The sequence below is a fragment of the Sphaerodactylus townsendi genome, linkage group LG12 (assembly GCF_021028975.2).
Source record: "Sphaerodactylus townsendi isolate TG3544 linkage group LG12, MPM_Stown_v2.3, whole genome shotgun sequence".
Classification (NCBI taxonomy): Eukaryota; Metazoa; Chordata; class Lepidosauria; order Squamata; family Sphaerodactylidae; genus Sphaerodactylus; species Sphaerodactylus townsendi.
This window is the reverse complement of record NC_059436.1, coordinates 59129846-59151166: the sequence shown is the minus strand read 5'-3', so window position 1 is coordinate 59151166 and position 21321 is coordinate 59129846. Positions and strand designations below refer to the sequence as shown.

Genomic DNA, 21321 nt, shown 5'->3' with positions numbered 1-21321 from the left:
TGGTACTCCAGTCAATGACAAGACTCAGGAAAGGTTCAAGAGCTTTAATCAGAACTGTGTCAGCCCAACGGCCAGGGAGCTGCATCTGAGTCTCTGGAACCAGCAGAGAAGAGTAGCAGGGGAGAGGAGGAGGGCTGGGTGGAACAGCTGAGGCTGCTGATTGATGGGGCTGCTGAGAGGTGGGGCTTTTCAAATTTTTAAATCTTTTCAGTTAGTCTCTGGAACCAGCAGTGCGCGCCATTAGGCGTGCACAGTTGTTTTTCTAAATACGAACATATCTTAAGGAATAGTAAAGGGTATAGAACGCTTAAGTGGGAGGCACATTAAAAGTCAATTTGAATATCTAAATAGAATTAGATATGAAGGCAGGAAGCCAGCAGGGGGATGGGGGCTTTCCAGTGTTTTGCACTGAGTGTCACATGTATGACTATCTGCCACTAGGACAGAAGTCGTGGGTGTGCCCTCGCTGCAATGAGCTCCCTACAGCACTCAAGGAACGTGTGCGTTCTCTTGAAGCCAAGGTGGCAGACCTGGAGAAGCTGAGAGAGGCAGAGGGGGCGACAAATGAGGCTTTCAGGGACCTAACAGCTGGGTCCCACTCCCAGAGTGACATCTCTTCAGATGTCATGGAAAATGAGAGTCTGGGGGACGGAGGGTGCCAGTATAAGATGGTGGAAGATGCTCCCTTGGTGGTTGCTATGTGGTGTCGAATGTCCTCTGCGCACTGAGGATACCCCTCAGGAAGTGGGAGCTCCCTCGTGATGGGTGATTAAATCATGGGAATGTAGAGAGTTGGGTTTGCTGGGAGGTGTGATGACATGGTGACTGCCTGCCTGAGTGCGAAGGTTGCGGATGTTACGCTTAGATCTAGATAGGCTGTTAGACAGTGCTGGGGGTGGAGTCAGCAGTTGTGGTCCACATTGGCACCAACGACATTTGGGAAATGTAGTTGGGAGGTCCTGGAAGCCCAATTTAGGCTGCTAGGTAGCAGGTTAAAGTCCCGACCCCAAGGTGGCATTTTCAGGAAATGCTACCTGTTCCACAACAGAGGCGAGCTAGGCAAGCAGAGATACAAGGTTACAATATGGTGGATGAGAGGTGGTGTAAGACAGAGAGTTTCAGATTTGTCGAGACTGGGAACCTTTTGGGACAAGGCGAGGCCTGGCCGCAAAGGGATTGGCTTCATCTTAACCAAAGAGGAACCAGGCTGCTGAAGCTCAACATTAAATAGGTGGCAGAACAGCTTTTAAACTGAGCCCTGGGAAAGCCGACGGAGCTGAGGTGACCGGTTAGAATACAGTATCCATGGGGATACAGACAAGAGGGAGACTTTCTAAATCAACCACGCCTGGCCGAGACTGTGATAAGTGATGAATTGTCTTTACAAAAGCTAGAGGGCAAAGCATAGCAAATGCAGACAGGGATAGAGACAGAGTATACAGGTGTCTCTATGCTAATAGGAGAAGCCTTCAAACTAAAATGGGGGAGCTGGAGTACAGAGTTTTGAAGGAGGACATTGATAATAGTAGGCATCACAGAGACATGGTGGAATGAGGAGAACCAGTGGGATGCTGTTATCCCAGGTTACAGGCACATCTAATATGAGCAGTGTGGATTATTTGGACACTAAAATATATATTAATGAAAACCGAAAGATCCAATTTAGAATATATCACAAACCTACCGATAGAAATAATGCACTCCATTTTCGTTCATTTCACCCAAGACTCACCTATGGGTGAATCTTCCATTCAGCCAATACTTACAGGCTAAAAGAAATTGTTCCATGCAAAAGGATTTTGAGACAGAAGCAGCAGACATCAGTAAGAAATATACAAAAAGAGGCTATCCGAGATCTGTGTCACAAACAGCATATCATAAAGCTAGTAATATAGAGAGAAGTTCATTATTTTAAAAAAGGACAAGACCTCAAACTAACCAGATGACAGGGCTGGTGCTCCATGATACCAGCCATTCAACAATTGGTTAAAAATTTTGGTTTCTAGTTTCAGATATCCCAGGATGCGCACTTGCGCCCAAGATAGGGTTGAGACGACCAAACAATTTCAGACAATTACTAATTAAAGCAGATATTCAAGAGAGAAAGATTACAAAACCTATTTTAGTAGGACACTACCAATGTGGTAGATGTTGACAGTGTCAGCATTCCTTGAACACTAAGTGTATAGTAGATTCAATGTCAGGGTTTAGATGGAATTTAAACAACTTCACCAATTGCAATATTGCAATATGGACAACTGTGTATATATTATTTTTTGTCCTCATAAGAAAATTTATATCGGTAAAATGTCCAGAGCCATCAAGGTACGAATTTCTGAGCATAAATCTAATATCTGAAACAAAAGAGAAGAGGGACCTTTGGTATCTCACTTTTTAGAGGCTAAGCATACTGAACAAGAGATTACATTTGCTGTGTTATAAAAATACCAAAAGACGCAATCAGTGGATTTACAAAAATTTATTTTACAGGAAGAAAGGCCAGATTTATTTTCGGTTTCAAGCCATTATCTTGGGTCTCAATAAGAGGACTGGATTTTGTGATTCACCTTTAATTGTGTTGAGCTAGGTTCCTAGAGACACCTGCAAAGAATCAGGACAAATGTGTAAATTAGATATGGGAAGACTACAGCTGCTAAGCATTCATCAGAGCCATTCCTAGAGCCATAGAAGCAAACAGAAAACTTTGATAGATGTGTGAGTATATATAGAATGTATTAACAATAATGAAATTTTAGACACTAAAGTGTATAATTATGATTAATATAAATAAGGCAATTCATAGATTGTTGAAAATTGTTAAAATTCTGTAGGCGCAGAAGGCATAAGGAGGATATACTCTGTGAAAAAGCAAAGGTTTTCTTCTTGCCCCCCATTACTTTCTTTCTGTAAAGGGGAGTTGGCAACCATAATGTAGCTGACTAGAAGTAAAGATGACTTTGAATGTGCTATTACTAGACAAGCTTGATAGTCCAGCAGTGCCCCTTGTTCAAGGTTATACAGAATGTGCAAACTCAACTGTTTTAAGATCTCACTGTTCTCGACTAGATACCTTGGTGCCCTTCTTCTAGGAGACAGAAGAAAGAAACATGAAAATATTTGGAGCTCTTTGTCTAGGAAGAGGGCAGCAAAGTAATAGAGATAAAAAAAAGAAACAGGCTCTAGTTCATCTTAACGTCCAAGAATCAGGTGCCAACACCTTCCAATAGGGTGCATTCTAAATGTTTTGGGAAAGGAAAATCTCTACCTTTCTGTATTTGATTGATGTGGGCATTTTGGGAATGGCTACTGCACATTTTGAATGTAACCTGCTATAATGCTATAAAAGTAAGAGCACACTGCCATTTTGATTAGGCTCCTCTGATACTATTTTTGCCCCAGTTGGCTGAAAAAATTCAAGCAGTTTTATTATTCTGTATCACGGCGAGCTTTCTTGAGCTTCTATTATTTTATTGGTTAACCCGTGTTAACAATGCTATATTAATTGCAGAAATTATTGTTAGTTGTTAAATATGTTAAAAAATACTATTGAGAATTGAATTGTTGCAGGAAGTTAAATATATTTCATTATATTCTTAGATGACTTCATTATGGCAATTTAAAAATAGAGAAAAGAACTGCTTTTGAAGAAGAGTCAGTTCGAAAATGCATATACACGAATGCGTTCGCATGTCTTTCCCATTGCCGCAAGACTTCATTCAATAACAGTGAACTTGATGAGATGGAGTGTGATGTTTCCTCAACTGTGGCTTGTACTCATTCACAATTGCGAGCCTTTGACAAGATGTTGACTTTGGACTAGATGTTGTTCTGGCCATTTAAAACTGGAAACAAGCATTTTGATATCACAAGCTTTGGATTGCAAAACTCATACTTATCTCTACAATTGAAATGCTTATATATCCGGCTTGTCCTTTAAGACTGAATTTGATCCTCCGGGAGGTGTTAACGCATCCATATAGCCTGGTTTGGGTATATAGCATTATTATGCAAGTATAAATGTGTTAAGAAGAATTTGCATGTTTTCTTTAAAAGTTGTGTAATTTGAGTGACCATATTTAAAGAGAAAGAATAGTAATATTGAACAATTGATTTTGAACTTGGATATGAGTAATGGTTACGTTATAAAGTTTTTGTAAATAGGATATAAGAATGCAAAGTTCTGTTTAAATATATGAAACAAATATATGGAAATATAAACATAACATTGCACTATAATAATAATTGTAATTTTAAGTACTGCCAATGGTGTACTGTATTTTGTTACTGTATTTAAAAACACAGTCATAAAGCTTCAGCTGGAGTGTGTTCACTTGGGTTAGGAAAGGCAGCACCCAGTCCAAAAGAAAGCCACCATGGTTAACAAGGGAGATTGAGGAAATTATCAGAAAAAAGAAGATGTCTTTTAGAAAATGGAAGTCCAACTTGACTGGGGAGGTACAGAGGGCTGATGGTGGCAAAGAGAAACAGAGTTAGCTATGGGGAGGCAAAAGGTTATGAGGAATGCATGGCTGTGAACATCAAGAGACTAGCAACAAACAGTTCTTCAAAATTACATCAAGTAGGGAAGCCAGCTAGAGGCGGTAGGCCAAATTCAGATTGACAAAGGAATGAAAGGGTGTGCTAAAAGTGGCCATAACCTGGATAGTGGTATGTACTAACCTGGATAGCTTTAAAAGGGGCTTGGACAGATTTATGGAGGAGAAGTCGATGTATGGCTACCAATCTTGATCCTCCTTGATCTGAGATTGCAAATGCCTTAACAGACCAGGTTGCAAGACCAAGAGCAACAGACCAAGATGAACAGCTGCAAAAGGCCATTGCTTTCACATCCTGAATGTGAGATCCCAAAGGGCACCTGGTGGAGCCACTGCAGCAGGGGTAGATGGACTCTGGTCTGATCCAGCTGGCTTGTTCTTATGAGATTCAAACTCCCTGGCCCCAGTATATACCTTAAGGTTACAGTTTGGTTCAACCCCTAAAGCCCCCACCTTTGCATTCCCCCAATATCAGCATGAGAAAGACAATACTACAGATTCATTGTTTTGGGAAAGCTGAGTTTACTCTATGAAAGAAGGCAAGGCACTGGTAAGCTCTAATGAACTAGTTACATGCGAACAAAGGAAAGAGGCTCCATGGCCTTGGGGCGGCGGAGATGGCATGCCAGCTATTGCTTGGTCTGAAGCGTGCACTCTAGGCTTCCAATAATGAAAAGCATGAAACAATTGAGTGGGAAAACACAGAAGATCAGGAGGTGGATTGGCTCTGGGAATTCATGTTGTATTTGTGTGCATGCACACCATCATCTCAGCTGACTGTCCCCACAAGACGTCCAGTTTGACTCGAGGGTGTGCAACATTTTGGGGTTGTGGTGTGGAAAAATTATTTCAGTGCTTGCCCTGGGTGCTACTTTCTGTAGTTTTTGTTTTGTTTTTTCAAATGAAATACCAACATAAGAACATAAGAACAAGCCAGCTGGATCAGACCAGAGTCCATTTAGTCCAGCTCTCTGTTACCATGATGGCCCTGGTGCCTTTGGGGCTCACATGGCAGGATGTGAAACAATGGCCTACTGCGGCTGTTGCTCGAGCACCCTGGACTGTTGGAGCATTTGCAATCTCAGATCAAAGAGGATCAAGATTGGTGGCCATGGAGTCGACTTCTCCTCATAAAATCTGTCAAGCCTTTTAAAGCTATCCAGGTTAGTGGCCACCACCACCTCCTGTGGCAGCATATTCCAAACACCAATCACACGTTGCATGAAGAAGTGTTTCCTTTTATTAGTCCTAATTCTTCCCCAGCATTTTCAGTTACGTACCCTGGTTCTAGTGCTGTGAGAAAGAAAAATTTCTCTCTGTCAGCATTTTCTACCCATGCATAATTTTATGAACTTCCATATCCCCTTAGATGTCTCTCAAACCCAGGCAGTCCCAAGCTGCAGCCTCTCCTCATAGGGAAGGTGTTCCAGTCCTCAATCATCCTTGTTCCCTTCTCTGCCTTTTCTATCTCTCAATATCCTTTTTGAGATGTGGCGACCAGAACTGAACACAGTACTCCAAGTCGCGGTGCTGCCACTGCTTTATATAAGGGCATGACAGTCTTTGCAGTTTATTCGTTCTCCTGATATCCCCAGCATAGAGTTTGCCTTTTCACAGCTACCATGCATTGAGTTGTGACCCGTGGAACTATCAGCTAAGATGCCCAAATCCTTTCTGGTCTGTGACTGATAACCTGTAGCATGTGTATGTGAAGTTTGGATTTTTTTTGCCCTGTGTGCATTTGCTACATTGAACTGCATTTACCATTTCTTAGCCCACTCACCCCTAATTTATCAGGTCCACGGCGTGGAGCTCTTATGATCCTTTGTGGTTCTCACCACACTACATAATTGGTATCATATACAAACTTAGCCACCATACCCTACTTCCAGGTCATTTATGGACCGGTTGAAACTGGTCCCAAAGCGGATCCTTGGGGGACACCACTCCCTGTCTCTGTTGGCGAGAATTTCCCATTTACACCCACTCTTTGCTTCCTGTTTTTCAACCAGTTTTAATCCATGGGGACTTCCCCTCTTATTCCTTGATTGCTGAGTTTTCTCAATAGTCTCAATGGTGAGGGAACTTTGTCAAAAGCCTTTTGGAAATCCAAGTAGACAATGTCCACTGGTTCCCCCCTTATCCACATGTCTGTTTACACCCTCAAGAACTCTAGTAAGTTTGTAAGACAGGACTTGCCTCTACAAAAGCCATGCTGACTCTTCCTCAGCAGGTCTTGCTTTCTACATCATTTTGCAAATTTTATCTTTAATGATCGATTCTACTAATTTCCCGGGAACAGATGTCAAACTGACCGACCTTTAATTTCCTGGGTCCCCTAGACCTTTCTTAAAGATTGGTGACATTAGCCCTTCTTCAGTCTTCAGGGGTGGAACTGATTTCAAGGGATAAGTTGCATATTAAAGTGAGAAGATCAGCAATTTCATGCTTGAACTCTTTAAGAACTCTTGGTGAATGCAATCTGGGCCAGGGGATTTGGTAGCATTTAGTTTATCAATGGCTGCCAGAACTTCTTCCTTGTCTACCACTATCTTGGCTAGTTCCTCAGTTCACCTCCCTAGAAGAATGGTTCAGGTGCAGGAATTTTCCTCACCTCCTCTTGGGTGAAGACAGATGCAAAGAATTCATTCAGCTTCTCTGCAATCTGCACAAGGGGGCAGGATGCCCATATTCTTCATCAGTCAAACTGGACTTCCATTTTCTAAAAGACATTTTCTTTTTTCTGATAATTTCCTCAGCCTCTCTTATTGTTAACCATGGTGGCTTTCTTTTGAACTGGGTGCTGCCTTTCTAACCTGCAGACACATTCAGCTGAGCACTATTACTGTGTTTTAAATAACCTCCAAGCATCCTGGACAGTTTGACTCTCTTGATTTTCCCTTTCAGCTTCCCTGCGGCACTAGCCCCCTCATCTTTGAGGGCTACCAGCTTTCTGAGGCAAATGTAACTACGGTAGTAGTTGTCACTTGTTAAGCGTACAGAGATACTGAATCTGACAGCATTGTGGTGTGTTCCTATCTGACTCCAACAACTTGCTGACTTCCTGCAGCTCCTGGGTCCCACATAGAATTAGATCTAGGATCACCTCTCCCCTGTTTGGTTTCACAACCATCTGCTCTAAGCCACAGTCATTTAGCATATCCAGGATGCTCTCTCCTTACTATGACCTGAACATGCATTTTTCCAGTTTATATGGGGATAGTTAAAATCACCCATTACCACTACATTTTTGTTTTATTGGCCTCTCTAATTTCTTTTCCATCTCAGAATCTCTTGTGCTTTGGTCAGGGGACGTATGTTCCCAATATTAAACTGTCCTTCACACCTGGGTATTGATATCCACGAGTGATTCTGTGGGGAACCAACTCCCCACTGCATTGTCTATTTTATGTGTGCCATGCTCTCTTTACTTAATATGGGAAACTCCACAATCACCCTCTCCTATCATTGGGCTTCCATGACTGGTATAACAGCATCCCACTGGTTCTCCTCGTTCCTTGTTGCCGACATATAAAGGGTGTCGTAAAGACTCCAGCTCCCCATTTTACATATTGAAAGCTACCAATAGCATAGAGACACCTGTATACCCTGTCTGTCCTTAACCTGGGATTTTATGTGCTTTACCCTCAAGTCTTTTGTAGATACTATCCCTTGTCGCGTACATTGCTATGTTCCATGTCTTGTATGTGGTTGTTTGAAAGACTACCCTCTATGCCGTCAGATGCTGCTGTATTCCAGGACCAGGTGCTAAACCTGGCCCGGCTTCGGTGCCGCCTTGACAGGCACGGTTTCGGGTGCATAGGAGATATGCGGCAGGCACACCCACGACTTCTGTCCTAGTGGCAGATAGTCATACATGTGACACTCAGTGCAAAACACTGGAAAGCCCCCATCCCCCTGCTGGCTTCCTGCCTTCATACCTGATTTTGTTTAGATATTTAAATATTAAACTTTTAGTCAGTGCCCCGGAGCTATCTGTACCTACTATCCCTGAAGAAATGTCCTTATTAATTAAAAAACAACAACAACACAAAATTGCGCGCACCGTTAGGCGCGTTTGAAGACACTCTGTCCTCCTCCACAGGTAAGTATCCCTGTTTTTCTTTGAGTTGCAGTGGAGCAAACTGTTAAGCTCCTGACTGAAGCAGCAGAGCTCTCCAGACTGGAAGCAACCCCCACCCCCCCCATCGGCCAGCAGAGTTAATGTTTGCATAGCCCTGCCTGTAGCGCCTGGGGTGTGACTTAACCCCTCCGGATGACTGAAGTCCCACGGACGTAGAAGGAGCTTCATCCATGTTCTCATTACACCCTGATTAGATCACTGCAATACTTTCTACATGGGGCTGCCTCTGAAAATGGTCCAGAAATTTCAGCTCATCCAAAATGTGGCACACAAGTTAATGTCAGGGCTGGAGTATAGGGATTATATCACTCCAAAGCTGTAAGATCTGTATTGGCTGCCAACTTGCTCCTAAGCAGAGTTAAAGGTGCTGGTTCTTCCCTTTGAACCCCCAAATGGTTGTAAGTCTAAGTACTGGAAGGACTACCTGCTTCCATATTGTCCAATCTGACCAGCTCTTTCCATGAGCCCTGCTCTGTTTCCCCCCAACCTTTGGAAGTGAGGCTGATGGTGATCAGAAAAGGGCTTTTTCAGTAGTGACCCCTCACCTGTGGAATATCCTCTCCTTTGAGGCCTGCCTGATACCTACACTACAATCAGGCCTGGGTTTGACATACCAGGGCACTCCTACTCTTTTAGTATTGCTGGAATTAAAAACTTGAGGGGAGAGGCACCCTCTACGCAGGAGCAGTACCAAGCAGGGCTCTGCTCATGATGTCCAGAGAAAAACCAAAAGTTGTACCAAGTAGGTAGGTAAGGGGTTTTTTCCCTGGGTTCAACCCCCCATTACATGTCCAAAGCTCCGCCCCCCGTTTGTGGGGTTTTTTTGTATTCACAATCACAATCACAATAACCTTTACTGGCATTAGGTATTAGACAGTGGTTATACACTATTATTAAATTATTAAATTTAAAATCATATGTTACATCTATGGATTTTGCTTTCCAACTTGACAGTTCATTTGTAAAAAATATAAAATGGATTAAAAGGGTTTAGCCATTCAATTCAAAGACAAATTTGTAAAACAGATACCATTTGACTATATTTAAGATCCAACTCCAGGAAATATCTGGCACTTCCCAATTTAGTTCTATTTGCTAAAAGGATATATCCACTCCTCAGGCTCTGGAGAATTACTAATTAAAACAACAGGATAATTAAATTTTCCTAATATTAAAATAAGTAAATAAATAACATTGAGCCTTTACATACACATTTTATAATAACTCGAAGTGCCATGGCTGAAGAATATTACTCATTTATAGATAGTTTATATTTGCATAATAACTGATTTCATTCAACTTTGTGTTCAGTATCTTTGTGTAAGGAATTCCATAGAAGCAGAAATAAAAGGCTCTTTGGTGTAAAAGACCGTTTATTCAGACATCTTAGAAAGCTCAAGTACACGCAGTGGCAGGAATAAGATCTCCCGCCAGAAACACAGGTTATAACTCTGTCCATCCCATCCCCCCTCCCGGATTCCCATGGGAACGGAGGGCTCATCTCCCTCGGAGAGATAAGGTCTCCGCCGGAGAAGCTGGCCCATCGCCCGGGCTGTGGAATGTAGTCAAGGCCAGGCGGCTGCCCCTCCCATCAACACCATTGAATCCTTTACACTTTGGCTGAAAAATTATCATATTGAATTTCAATACAAAAAGTTCCATTCATAAAGTTACACATCTCTTAGGTACATGACCTTTAACAAGTAGTTGGCTAATCTCCCAAGCATATCAGGATCATTACTATTTAGTGATTTTACCATTGATATTTTGGACGGTTTTTTACCCCTTATCGATGGTAATAGGGCTTCCCTCTGTGCGTTGTATTTTGGACAATAGTATAAAATATGTTCCAATGTTTCGACTATGGTGAGACAGAATGGACATACTCTATGTGTTAGGGGTCACTTCTCAAACTGACCTTGCAAGAGAGCAGGTGAAAAAACATTACATCTGGCTCTGGTCAGTATCCGTCGTTGTTTGGGATCAGGGATTAGTAATAAATAGCTGGCCATCTTACCGGCTTCCGGAGTTATACCAAAATACAGTGGGGAGCATGTGGTTGTTGCTTTATTAATTAAGTGTTGAAGCTCCTGATCATATAATCTGAGTTTAATTAGACTATATATTTGTTGGGGGTCCTTCATCGCCAACTCCTCTAAAGAAAAGCCCAATCGGGTAAGTTTACCATTAAATGTGTTCCACCAATCAAAGCTTTTGACTTCAATTAAGGCCTTATGCAGTAAACTGCCCGAATGTAACTGAAAGCATATCTTTATCCAAAACTTGAAGGTGAGAAGCCAAGCCCTGGTAATTAATAGGTGCATGCCCGCTTCTAGACATAGCACCGCATATGGTACACAATGCGGGACTCCGAATATTTTGTATAGAAACGCAGACTGTATCTTTTCTGCTGCATTGCACCAGGCAGTTATCCAAATCGGAACCCCATAGAGGAGTTGCTGCAAAACTTTGGCTTGAAAAACCTTTACGGCCGAGGGGATCTGTTGTTGTCCTTTAGCGTAAAAAAAAATTACACACTGCGTTTATTACGGCCGTACATCCCTTCACTGCTGCATTTCTGTGCTGTACCCATTTGGTGTTATAGTGGAGGTGGATCCCTAGATATTTAAATGATTTAACCTGTTCAATTTCCTTTCCATCTATGAACCATTTATATGATTTAAATCTATTAGAAAAGACCATGGTTTTAGTTTTGGCAATATTTATGGTTAGGCTGTTAATTTTACAGTAGTCCGCACATTTTAACATAAGATGATTCAGGCCTGCTCTAGTTCTTGCTAGGAGGAGTGCGTCGTCCGCATATAGCAGGATGGGAGTTGGGATATTACCGAGGATAGGACTACTCACATTTAGTGCTTTTAAAGTTGGCGCCAAATCATTTAAAAACAGGTTAAACAATGTGGGGGCCAATATGCATCCTTGTTTAACCCCAGTTGTAGTTGTAATTTTTGGGGTAAGCACACCTTCTTGTGTAGACCTCACTTGGCAATGGGTTTTTTTGTATTTTAAAGTGTTTTTTTCAGTTTGGGGCCTGCAGGGGCACAGTTTTTAGGCTAGCAGCACCAAAATTTCAGGGATTTTTTGGGGGGGAGACTCTCCTGATGATACCAGCCAATTTTGGTGAGGTTTGGTTCAGGGGGTCCAAAGTTATGAACTCCCAAAGAGGATGCCCCATCCCCCATTGTTTCCAAAGGGAGCTAATAGCAGATGGGGGTACACCTTTGAGGGTCCATAACTTTTGACCCCCTGAACCAAACTTTACCAAACCTGGGTGGTACCATCAGGAGAGTCTCCTAAAGATACCCTGAAAGTTTGGTGCTGCTAGCTTAACAATTGCACCCCTGACAGCAGGCACCCCCCAAAATTTCCCCAGATTTTCCTTTTAAATCCACCCCCTTCGGCATAAATTTAAAGGGAGAATCAGAGGTTCCCAGTTTAAACATTGAAAGTGATGCTGTTTCAGGGTGCGGAATAATCCACCCCCAAACAGCATCACTTTCAATGTTGTTTTAACTGGGGACCCCAGATTCTCCCTTTAAGGTGGAATCATAGAGAATCATAGAGTTGGAAGCGACTCCAAGGGCCATCAAATCCAACCCCCTGCCATGCAGAACACACAATCAAAGCACTCCTAACAGATGGCCATCCATCTCTAAAGAAGGAGACTCCACCATTCTCCAAGGCATTCCACTGTCGAACAGCCCTGGAGTTCAGGAAGTTTTTGTTTAGGTGGAATCTTTTCCTGCACCTTAAATCCATTACTTCATGCCCTAGACCAGGGGTAGGCCAATTGGCCATGCTGACAGAGGCTGATGGGAATTGTAGTTCCTGAACATCTGGAGAGCCGCAGGTTCCCTACCCCTGCCCTAGACTCTGAGGCAGCAGAAAACAAGCTTGCTCTCTCTTTGACATGACATCCCTTCAAATATTTAAAACATGGCTACCGTGTCCCTTCTCCTCGAAGGGCATGGATTCCAGAACTTTTACCATTTTGGTTGCCCTCCTCTGCACACATTTCAGCTTGTCAATATCCTTTCCAAATTGCGGTGCCCGAACTGAACATAGTATTCTAGGTGAGGTCTAACCAATGCAGAGTAGAGTGGTACAATTACTTCCCTCGATCTAGACACTATACTTGTAAAGGTTTCAATGGTGTTGATTCTCAGCACAGCCGCTTGGCCTTGACTGAATTCCAGGACTCGGGCGATGGGCCAGAAGCGGCGGCTATTACTCTGGTAGAGGCCTTATCTCACAGAAAGAGATGAGAATGCCGTTCCCATGAGAATGGGACTGGGGAAACCGGGAGGGGGATGGGACGGAAAAGCTTATAACCTGTGGTTCTGGCGGGAGACTTCATTCCTGTCACGTCGTGTACGTGAGCTTTCTAAGATGTCTGAATAAACGGTCTTTCAACCAAAAAAGCCTTTTATTTCTGCTCTATGGAATTCCTTACAATACTCCTATTGATGCATCCCAGAATTGCATGGGCTTTCTTAGCTACCATATCACACTGCGAACTCATGTTCTGTTTGCAGTCTACTAAGACTTCCAGATCCCTTTCACATGTAGTGTTGTCAAGCCAGGCATCACCCATCCTATATCTGTGCATTTCATTTTTTCTGCCTAAGTGTAGAATCTTACATTAGAGAAAGAAATGGGGAGGGGTCACACTACAGCAAAGTGCTCCTATCCTCCTCACTTCATTCGCTTTTGCAAGCTGAACAAGGTCAGCCCCAGTTAGTACTGGAAGGAGGAAACACCCAGGAGGCCCAGGGTTGCTATGCAGAGGCAACTACCTCTGGACATCTCTTGCTTTGAAACCTTACTGGGTCAGCTATAACTTGAGGGCTCTTTCTACCCCACCTTCCTCACTGAAGAATAGGGAGGATAACGTGGAAGACCAGGAAGCTGCCTCAAGCTTCCTGGGGATGCCATTAGGAATAATAAGAGATCAGTGTCTGGATTAGAGGCAGAGGTCCTGCTGCCGCTGCCGCCGCCCAGGAGAGTTTGGGTCTGTGTTGTTCTTGATGCAGCCATTCCTGGCCTTCAACAGAGGCATCAGAATTGCCATCAAGTCTGCCTTCGAAAGAGAGATCCTCCCCTGCAGATGCAATGCTGGCTTGGGGCAGGATCACCAGGCCGCCATGATAGGTTGATGGCAGTACGGCACAGCTCTCGCATGGCTCTGAATTCTGGCAGGACTTAGGCCAAAATGGGTCAAGATCTTTGCGTGGCTTACTCGAAGGGCAGCCATGCCCCTCACAAGTGCCACTGGAAAGCTGTGCACATAGAATCAAGAGGCAGTCCAGGCATCCTGCCCAGCCCATAAATTGGAGTGCAGGATGCTGACATGAACACACCCAGCTTGTGGGAGTTCAGCCTATGGGAATAGACCAACCCCACAGAGATCTCCACCATCCTGCCCCCTTGTGCAGAGATGGAGGAGTTTTGGTGAAGAGAGACTTTGCTAAAAGGCGTAACTTGGTTGCTCTCTCTGCTAGCATGAATCTTCTTACAACCACACACCCCTCCCACCTCTGCCCTCTTCTTCTGCTTCTTACAACCCTCGAGAGCCTCTACTGGGTTGCCCATCTTCCTTGGGGAAGTGACCCCTGCCTTGAAAAACGACCCCCCCTCAGACAGGCAACAGTAAAGATGAGCCACACTGTCTTTCGAGGATGCTTGGACGGGGCCATTGGTGTTGCTGTGGTCCTGAACCCTTCTCTTTGGGGTGCCTGCTCTTGGTGGGTTCTCCATGCAGGCCGACCCACAGACTTAGGAACCCAACCGGAACAGGATTCTTACCTTCCCTCTAAGGCCCCCGTCTTTTCCCAGATGAAGGGGCGGTGGTGTGCTGGCCACTCTTATCTGGATTCAAACCCCTGTGTCTCTGGGAACCACAGTGGAGCGGTTGCTGCCCTTCCAAATGTGGCAGATTGGAACTGCTGCTGCTCAATACCTTTTACGTAGAGAAGTAGAGTCTCTGTTGGCGAGCAACTGATGTGTGAGGTTGATTCTTGGCACTACTACCTGACCTCATGTTTCTACTAGCATTATTTAAATCTCTACTACATTGCTGGAAAGGCACAGAACTATAATGTTTTTACATCTGTGTGAAATTGGCACAGCAGCCAGCCACTGATATGAGAGGAACGCAGCACTAGACCTCCTGCCCTGTGGAATGACCTTTCTCTTTTTCTACCTGCCTGAGAGCATCCAAATTCCTAAACTAGAATATTAAAGATATCACATAGAGCAAAGCGATATATGCCTTGACAGGTGGCTCATTCATGCTGCCTTTTTCTTTTTGGTTAACGTTATAAATTATTCTAGATCTCTTCCCCTTGGCAACAAGCTTGTTTATCAAATTCCGTCAGGTATTCTATGTTATGCCAAACAGAAACCGTCATCTAATTCCCATTTTCACAAAACCTCTTCTCTGCAGCCAAGCGACAGCCTAATGGTGCTCATGTTCAGAGGTACTAGATCGTGGAATGCCAGATATGATGATGATGAAGAAGAGGAGGAGGAGGAGTTTGGATTCATATCCTTTCCCTCCCCCCCCCCCACAAACACTCTGGGAGGTAGGTGGGGCTGAGAGAGCTCCGAAGAGCTGTGACTAGCCCAAGGTCTAGCCCAGTTGGCATTCTGTGATCTGAATTCCCCAGATAAGCCTCCACAACTCAGGCCGCAGAGTGGGGAATCAAACCCAGTTCCTCCAGATTAGAGTACACCTGCTCTTAACCATTATGCCACTGCTATGAAGGCAAACAACAAAAGAACGGGATGTTTTCCTCCACATCTTGCTTGGAAGTATCCCTCGATCTGTTGCTGGGAAGACCAGCCATCACTGGAAATGGAGTATGGTAAGAGGCCAACCTTTCCTCAAATCAACAAATGCATTTCTTGCTCATATCTCTTAGAGACCCAACTCTGCTGCCCCTTTCTCCCTCTCTCCTAGAGTTGATAGAAATCAATGGCTGTTTAAAAATTCAAACTATATTTTTATTGTAATGCTTTTTTGTGAAGAAACACCTGCATATAGATTTAACTGAAAACGTTTTAAAGCACAAAAATATTAACATGAAATGAGGATTGTGACTTCTAGTGGGGAGAAATGCACCAGGGCCCCAAAGGTAGTCTCGTGTGTTCACAAAATATACATGATGAGACAGTATTTTCATGGAATCTTCTATAAAATCTTTACCAGTCTTCCACAACATGTCATGGGACCCAATTCTGTGAGATTCCCAGAGACACAACTAGTCTGTTTAGAAAATTAACCATCATGCACAGCTTTCACTCCAAGAACAGCAGCCTCCAGGCTGTAAGTCAGGACTCTCTGTGGGGAGTGACAGTCTCTCGAGATTCACTGTGTGAGAACAAGGAAACTAAGCACATGGTGATAACAGACAGCCTCTCTGCCAGTTTGTTCAGGTTAAGTCAACCTGACAATCCTCTCTAAAAGTGCAGCATTTGAAGATGCCTGACTGGGAAGTCTGAGGAATCTTCCCATCTGGAGGAACGCAATGAAATTGGTCTGATTGAAATCTTTCACAATTCTTAAGAGACAAGAGTCTGAGAATGGCCCTCCAGTAACCTGAGAAAGGAAGCCCTTACCTGACAGTGTTTGGGAATGTTTTGATGAAGTTTTCCTATTTATGGGCAGCACAAGTGTGCGCTGGTGATGGAAAGGGATGCCTGCCTCGGCTTCGTGCCCCTGAACTTCCTTGGTGGTCTCTCACCCAAATACTCACCCAGGCCAACCCTGCTTAGCCTTTGGGACGGCCTGAGCCACACAAGCACCCGTGCAACATTCAAAGAGACGTCTGCCTGCCTCGTTAAACTAATGTTTCCTTGTTGAAGAACATCATTTGGAACACTCACGAGGGTCTTCCAGTTGCAGCGACAGGTCTGCCGGGTGACACCCCCTCCCCAGTCCTCATGCAGAGACACCCAAGGATCCTACCAAAGGGTCTCCCTGCTGGACTTAGGCACGGCTGACCACCACCACCACCCCGCCCGCCCCCCATGACCAGCCAGGGAGAGGCGTCTAGTGGCCTGAGCAAAACGACATGGACAACCCGCTCGTCGTCCTTCAGGGGCGGCTGCAAACGGAATCCCGATCGCGGTTTTCTTTCGCACGGGCAGGACGGCCTCCTGAAGAGCGAAGCCCGCACGGGGGCGGGGGCGGGGGCGGGGGCGGGGGCGGCTGGTGAGTGGCAGCCCAGCCGGGGAACCGTCAGGTCCAGCAACAGCAGCAACAGCAGCAACAGGGACCTCCCTCAACCTTAGCTAGGCCACGCCACGTTGGCGCGGCTGGAGTCCAAGGCCAGACGGCGCAGGGCGCTCCGGGGCCGTTCGCGGCACGTGGGGGCGGCCAAGGCGCGGGCCAGAGGCCAGGCCAGGCCTTTGCAGCCCCCCGCTTGCCACGAGCCCCGGCCGCGCCTCCTCTCCCCGGCAGTGCCGGCCTCGGCCCGGTTCTCCCGGGGACGCTGGCGGGACCTCCGACGAGCGGAGGAGAGGCCCGGACGGTCTGCCGCGGCGCAGGTGCTGCGCCCGATGCGCTCTGGCTGCCAACAGGCGCCCTCGCCCCGCCCCCCGGGCCCAAGCCCGAAGCCCCCCCCCGGCGGCCCCCTCCCCGCGACTCCGCCCGCTCGGGATTCCCGCCACTGGCCGACGCGTCTGGGAGCCCCGCCCAAGACCTCTCCCCGCACCTCCCCCGGCCCGGCCCGGCCCGGCCCGGCCGGCAAGTCCCGGTGGCCCGCGGGCGGAGGGAGGGCGGGCAGCCTAGCCCGGCGTCGGCGCTCCTTTCTCGAAGCCGGGTCCAGGCGCTGCCTACCTGGCATGCAGCCTCCGCGCGCCCCCCGCTGCCGCCGCCGCCGCCGCCGCCTCCGTGGCCACAGCAGTCATCGCGCCCCGGCCGGCCCCCTCTTCCCCTGGCCGGGACTCGTGGCGGCCGCCGTGCCCTCCCAGGAGGTGCGGCCCACCGGTGGCCCCGCCCCGGGCCATGACGTCAGCCCGCGGGCGCTCCGGGCTAAGGCGAGCTGGGGCGCGGTGCCCTGGCCGACCCCGAGGTGGGGGGCAGCCATCGACCTGTGTCCCTTGCCCTCCTTTTTCTCTCACGGAAAGTCCAGCCAGCGTTTTCAACAACACCACATACCCGAGCAGGGACGCAGGTATAGATTTTTTGTGAGGGGGGGTTGGGGGTGTGGCCACACCCACCCCTAGGGCATGGCCTGCCCCCCCCCCCCGCCTAGCACTTATAAAAGCAGCTCTCCAAGGCCGGGGACAGCAGTCTGCCCTCCCCTGCCCCCCCACCAGTTGGGCTCGCAGTCGGCAGTTCCTTCTGCCCTCCCCTCTGGGCAGAGGCATAGAGGGAAAATGGAGCCCGATGCAAAATCTGAGTTTTGCGCCCCCCCCCCCCCCCCCCCCCCCCGCAGCCACTGTGATGCTGGAATCCACCCCCAAACAGCATCACTTTCAAAGGTGTTTAAACTAGAGAGCCCAAATTCTCCTTTTAAATCCACCTTAAAGGGAGAATCTGGGGTCCCCAGTTAAACAAAATTGAAAATGATGCTGCTTGGGGTGGATTATCCCCCACCCTGAACAGCATCACTTTCAATGTGACGTAGTGGTTAAGAGCAGGTGCATTCTAATCTGGAGGAACCGGGTTGGATTCCCTGCTCTGCTGCTTGAGCTGTGGAGGCTTATCTGGGCAATTCAGATTAGCCTGTGCACTCCAACACACACCAGCTGGGTGACCTTGGGCTAGTCACAGCTTTTTGGAGCTCTCTCAGCCCCACCCACCTCACAGGGTGTTTGTTGTGAGGGGGGAAGGGCAAGGAGATTGTAAGCTTCTTTGAGTCTCCTACAGGAGAGGAAGGGAGGATATAAATCCAAACTCTTCTTCTTCTAAACTGAGGACCTCAGATTCTCCCTTTAAATCCATGCCGAAGGGGGTAGATTTAAAAGGAGAATCTGGGGAAATTTGGGGGGTGCCTGCTGTCAGGGTGCAATTGTTAAGCTAGAAGCACCAAACTTTCAGGGTATCTCTCCTAATGATACCACCCAGGTTTGGTGAAGTTTGGTTCAGGGGGTCCAAAGTTATGGACTATCAAAGGTGTAGCCCCCACCTTCTATTAGCTCCCATTGGAAACAATGGAGGATGGGGCACCCCCTTTGGGAGTCCATAACTTTGGACCCCCTAAACCAAACCTCACCAAACCTGGGTAGTATCATTGGAAGAGTCCCCCAAACAATCCTTGAAAGTTTGATGCTGCTAGCTAGCCTAAACAATGCGCCCCCTGCAGGCCAAAAACCAAAAAACACTAAAAATGTTTTAAAAACCCACAAACGGGCGGGGGCGCGAAGCTTTGGACATGAATGGGGGGGGGTTGAACCGGAGAAAACCCCCCCTTACCTACATCCTTGCACCCAGGTGTGCTTGCATGTTCCTTCCACATAGCCAGCATTCAGACCAGTAAGAGGAGCCTATATTGTCAAAGGCTTTCATGGCCAGAATCACTGGGATTTGGTGGGGCTGTCTGGCCATGTTCCAGCAGTATTTTTTCCTGACGTTTCGCCTGCACCTGTGGCTGGCATCTTCAGAGGATCTGTTGGTAGTGAAGCAAGTGGAGTGTATATGCCTCGTAGTAGAATCTCAATTGAGCAATTCAGTTTAGCCATCTCATATTCAGGGATTATTATTCAAAATTAATGGTTCCATTCCCTGTTACAGCTATTATGGCTGTCCACTGGTGAAGCATTTTCCCTTTGAAAATGCATGTTAATGCACCCTGCATTTTGGAGCTATTACATTCAAGTACGGCTAGCTGCCCTTTTGCTCAAGTGAGATGAGCAAACCATGAGGCAAGCCGACTGTTGGAAATTCAGACTAGCATGGTTGTACGTTCAACTGTTTCCTAGTTCTGTCAAATGACGATCCATTAATTTGGATGTGTTTTTAGCACCTCCTTTTCATTTCCTGTGACTTTCCCTTTAAGAAGCACACTGGCTCCCAGATTGACACGCAGCAGTTTTGATTTAAGAATCTGACACCAATACTTTGCGAACAATAACTTTCACGACTGCCAGTTATTATTCACCCGTGTATCCTCCTTTCAGAAACATTGCATACAGGCACGCAGTGCTGAAGGATGAACCTGTTATCTCTCCCTGCCCAGCTGTAACTTTTTAGACTGCCTGTGTGCACTGGCACCCTTTGCAACTTTTTGGCTGCTTTGCGTCTTGAGGGGAGCGGCAGCTCTTTAAATGTCTAGTTATATGGATCTCAGATCTTTTTAGTGCTACATTAAATTATATGTGCATGTGGTTTGTTAGCTGCATGTATATTTTTCTGTATATGACACTTTTGGTGGGTATATGTTGGGATTCGTTTATTGTATTAGTTCACATATAGGTTGAGCAGCTGGTGTGCAACACAGCTTCTATTGATGCAGTATTTTACATTATACCCAATATTCTCTCTATAGACTACACAGAGAAGCCACTGAAATCCACAAGCATTTGGACAATTTCAACAGGAAGGAACTATGAAAATGAACAAAATTTGGTTACTAGTATTTAAAAACACTAGAATCAAGTCAACGATTAATGAACACCACCCAGTGTCAGGATGTCTCTCTGCAGGAAGCAATAAAATGGATTGTAAATAAATACTTAAAGGCACAGGCAAACTGCTATGCAAATGCCCTTACTAACTGATTATGCAACAAATGCTAATAATGGGGAAAATCCACTTAACACATGCAAATTACACCTGCAAACTGTACCTTTAACACTTTTAGCAAATGCAAATGGTTCTTTCTCCCACCCTGGGTATTTCACAGGTATATTTACTTCATTTGTTTCACTACTACCAGATCCTCTGTAGACGCCAGCCACAGATGCAGGTGAAACATCAGGAGAAAATACTACTGGAACACGGCCATACAACCCGGAAAATCCACAACATATTGGAGCCCATATTGTCTGACCACCAAAAGGAGTTCTATTTTCAAGGGATCATTTGGAAACACCAAGTATTGGCAGCTGTGAAAATGGCTATACCCTTTCCCATCAATTGATCTAAGTGTGGCCAGTAGTGCTTCGGCAGAAGGGAGAGAATTAAAAATAGTGCCTTGGTGTTTGGGACGGGGAAAGGGTTGGAGGGGGCTTGCGAGGATGGGTGCCAGCCATGCCCAACTGGGTGTTTGGGGTGGGGGTTGGAGGGAGAGGAAGTGGTTGCTGATGAATTCACAATTCCATTTAGATCTTTTGGTGGGAAAGAGTATAGTTTGTGAGAAAGTCTGCATTGATAGCTTCATACACATCCATTGGAGGCTGTTTGCAGGTACAGGTGTCCTGTGCAGAAATATGAGGTGAAGTTTTGGTTTTACCCACTTCTTTCCAGCTTGAATAATTTATAACTTGAGAAGTTCTGCTAAAAAGGCTCCCCCTTCCATCATGAAGCAGCGTCACAGTGTAGCATGATGGGGACAGCTTCATGTTTCTTCCCAGATTCTTTGTGATGGTCACAGCTTCCCTGGTCAGGTGCAGAGAGGGGACTTGGCCACAATGCAGCCCTTTACAGAATAC

At 46.0% G+C, this 21321-nt stretch overlaps 1 protein-coding gene across 1 annotated transcript in view; it reads right to left on the bottom strand.

The window, feature by feature from the left end:
* The window catches only part of GPSM1 (G protein signaling modulator 1), a 159108-nt gene extending 141400 nt beyond the window's left edge, over nucleotides 1–17708 (bottom strand). The window contains exon 1 of the mRNA XM_048512384.1: nucleotides 17564–17708. Within this exon, the coding sequence (XP_048368341.1) occupies nucleotides 17564–17634 (71 nt within the window). The 5' untranslated portion in view covers nucleotides 17635–17708. The remainder of the gene's footprint in view (nucleotides 1–17563) is intronic.
* Nucleotides 17709–21321: the final 3613 nt, after the last annotated feature.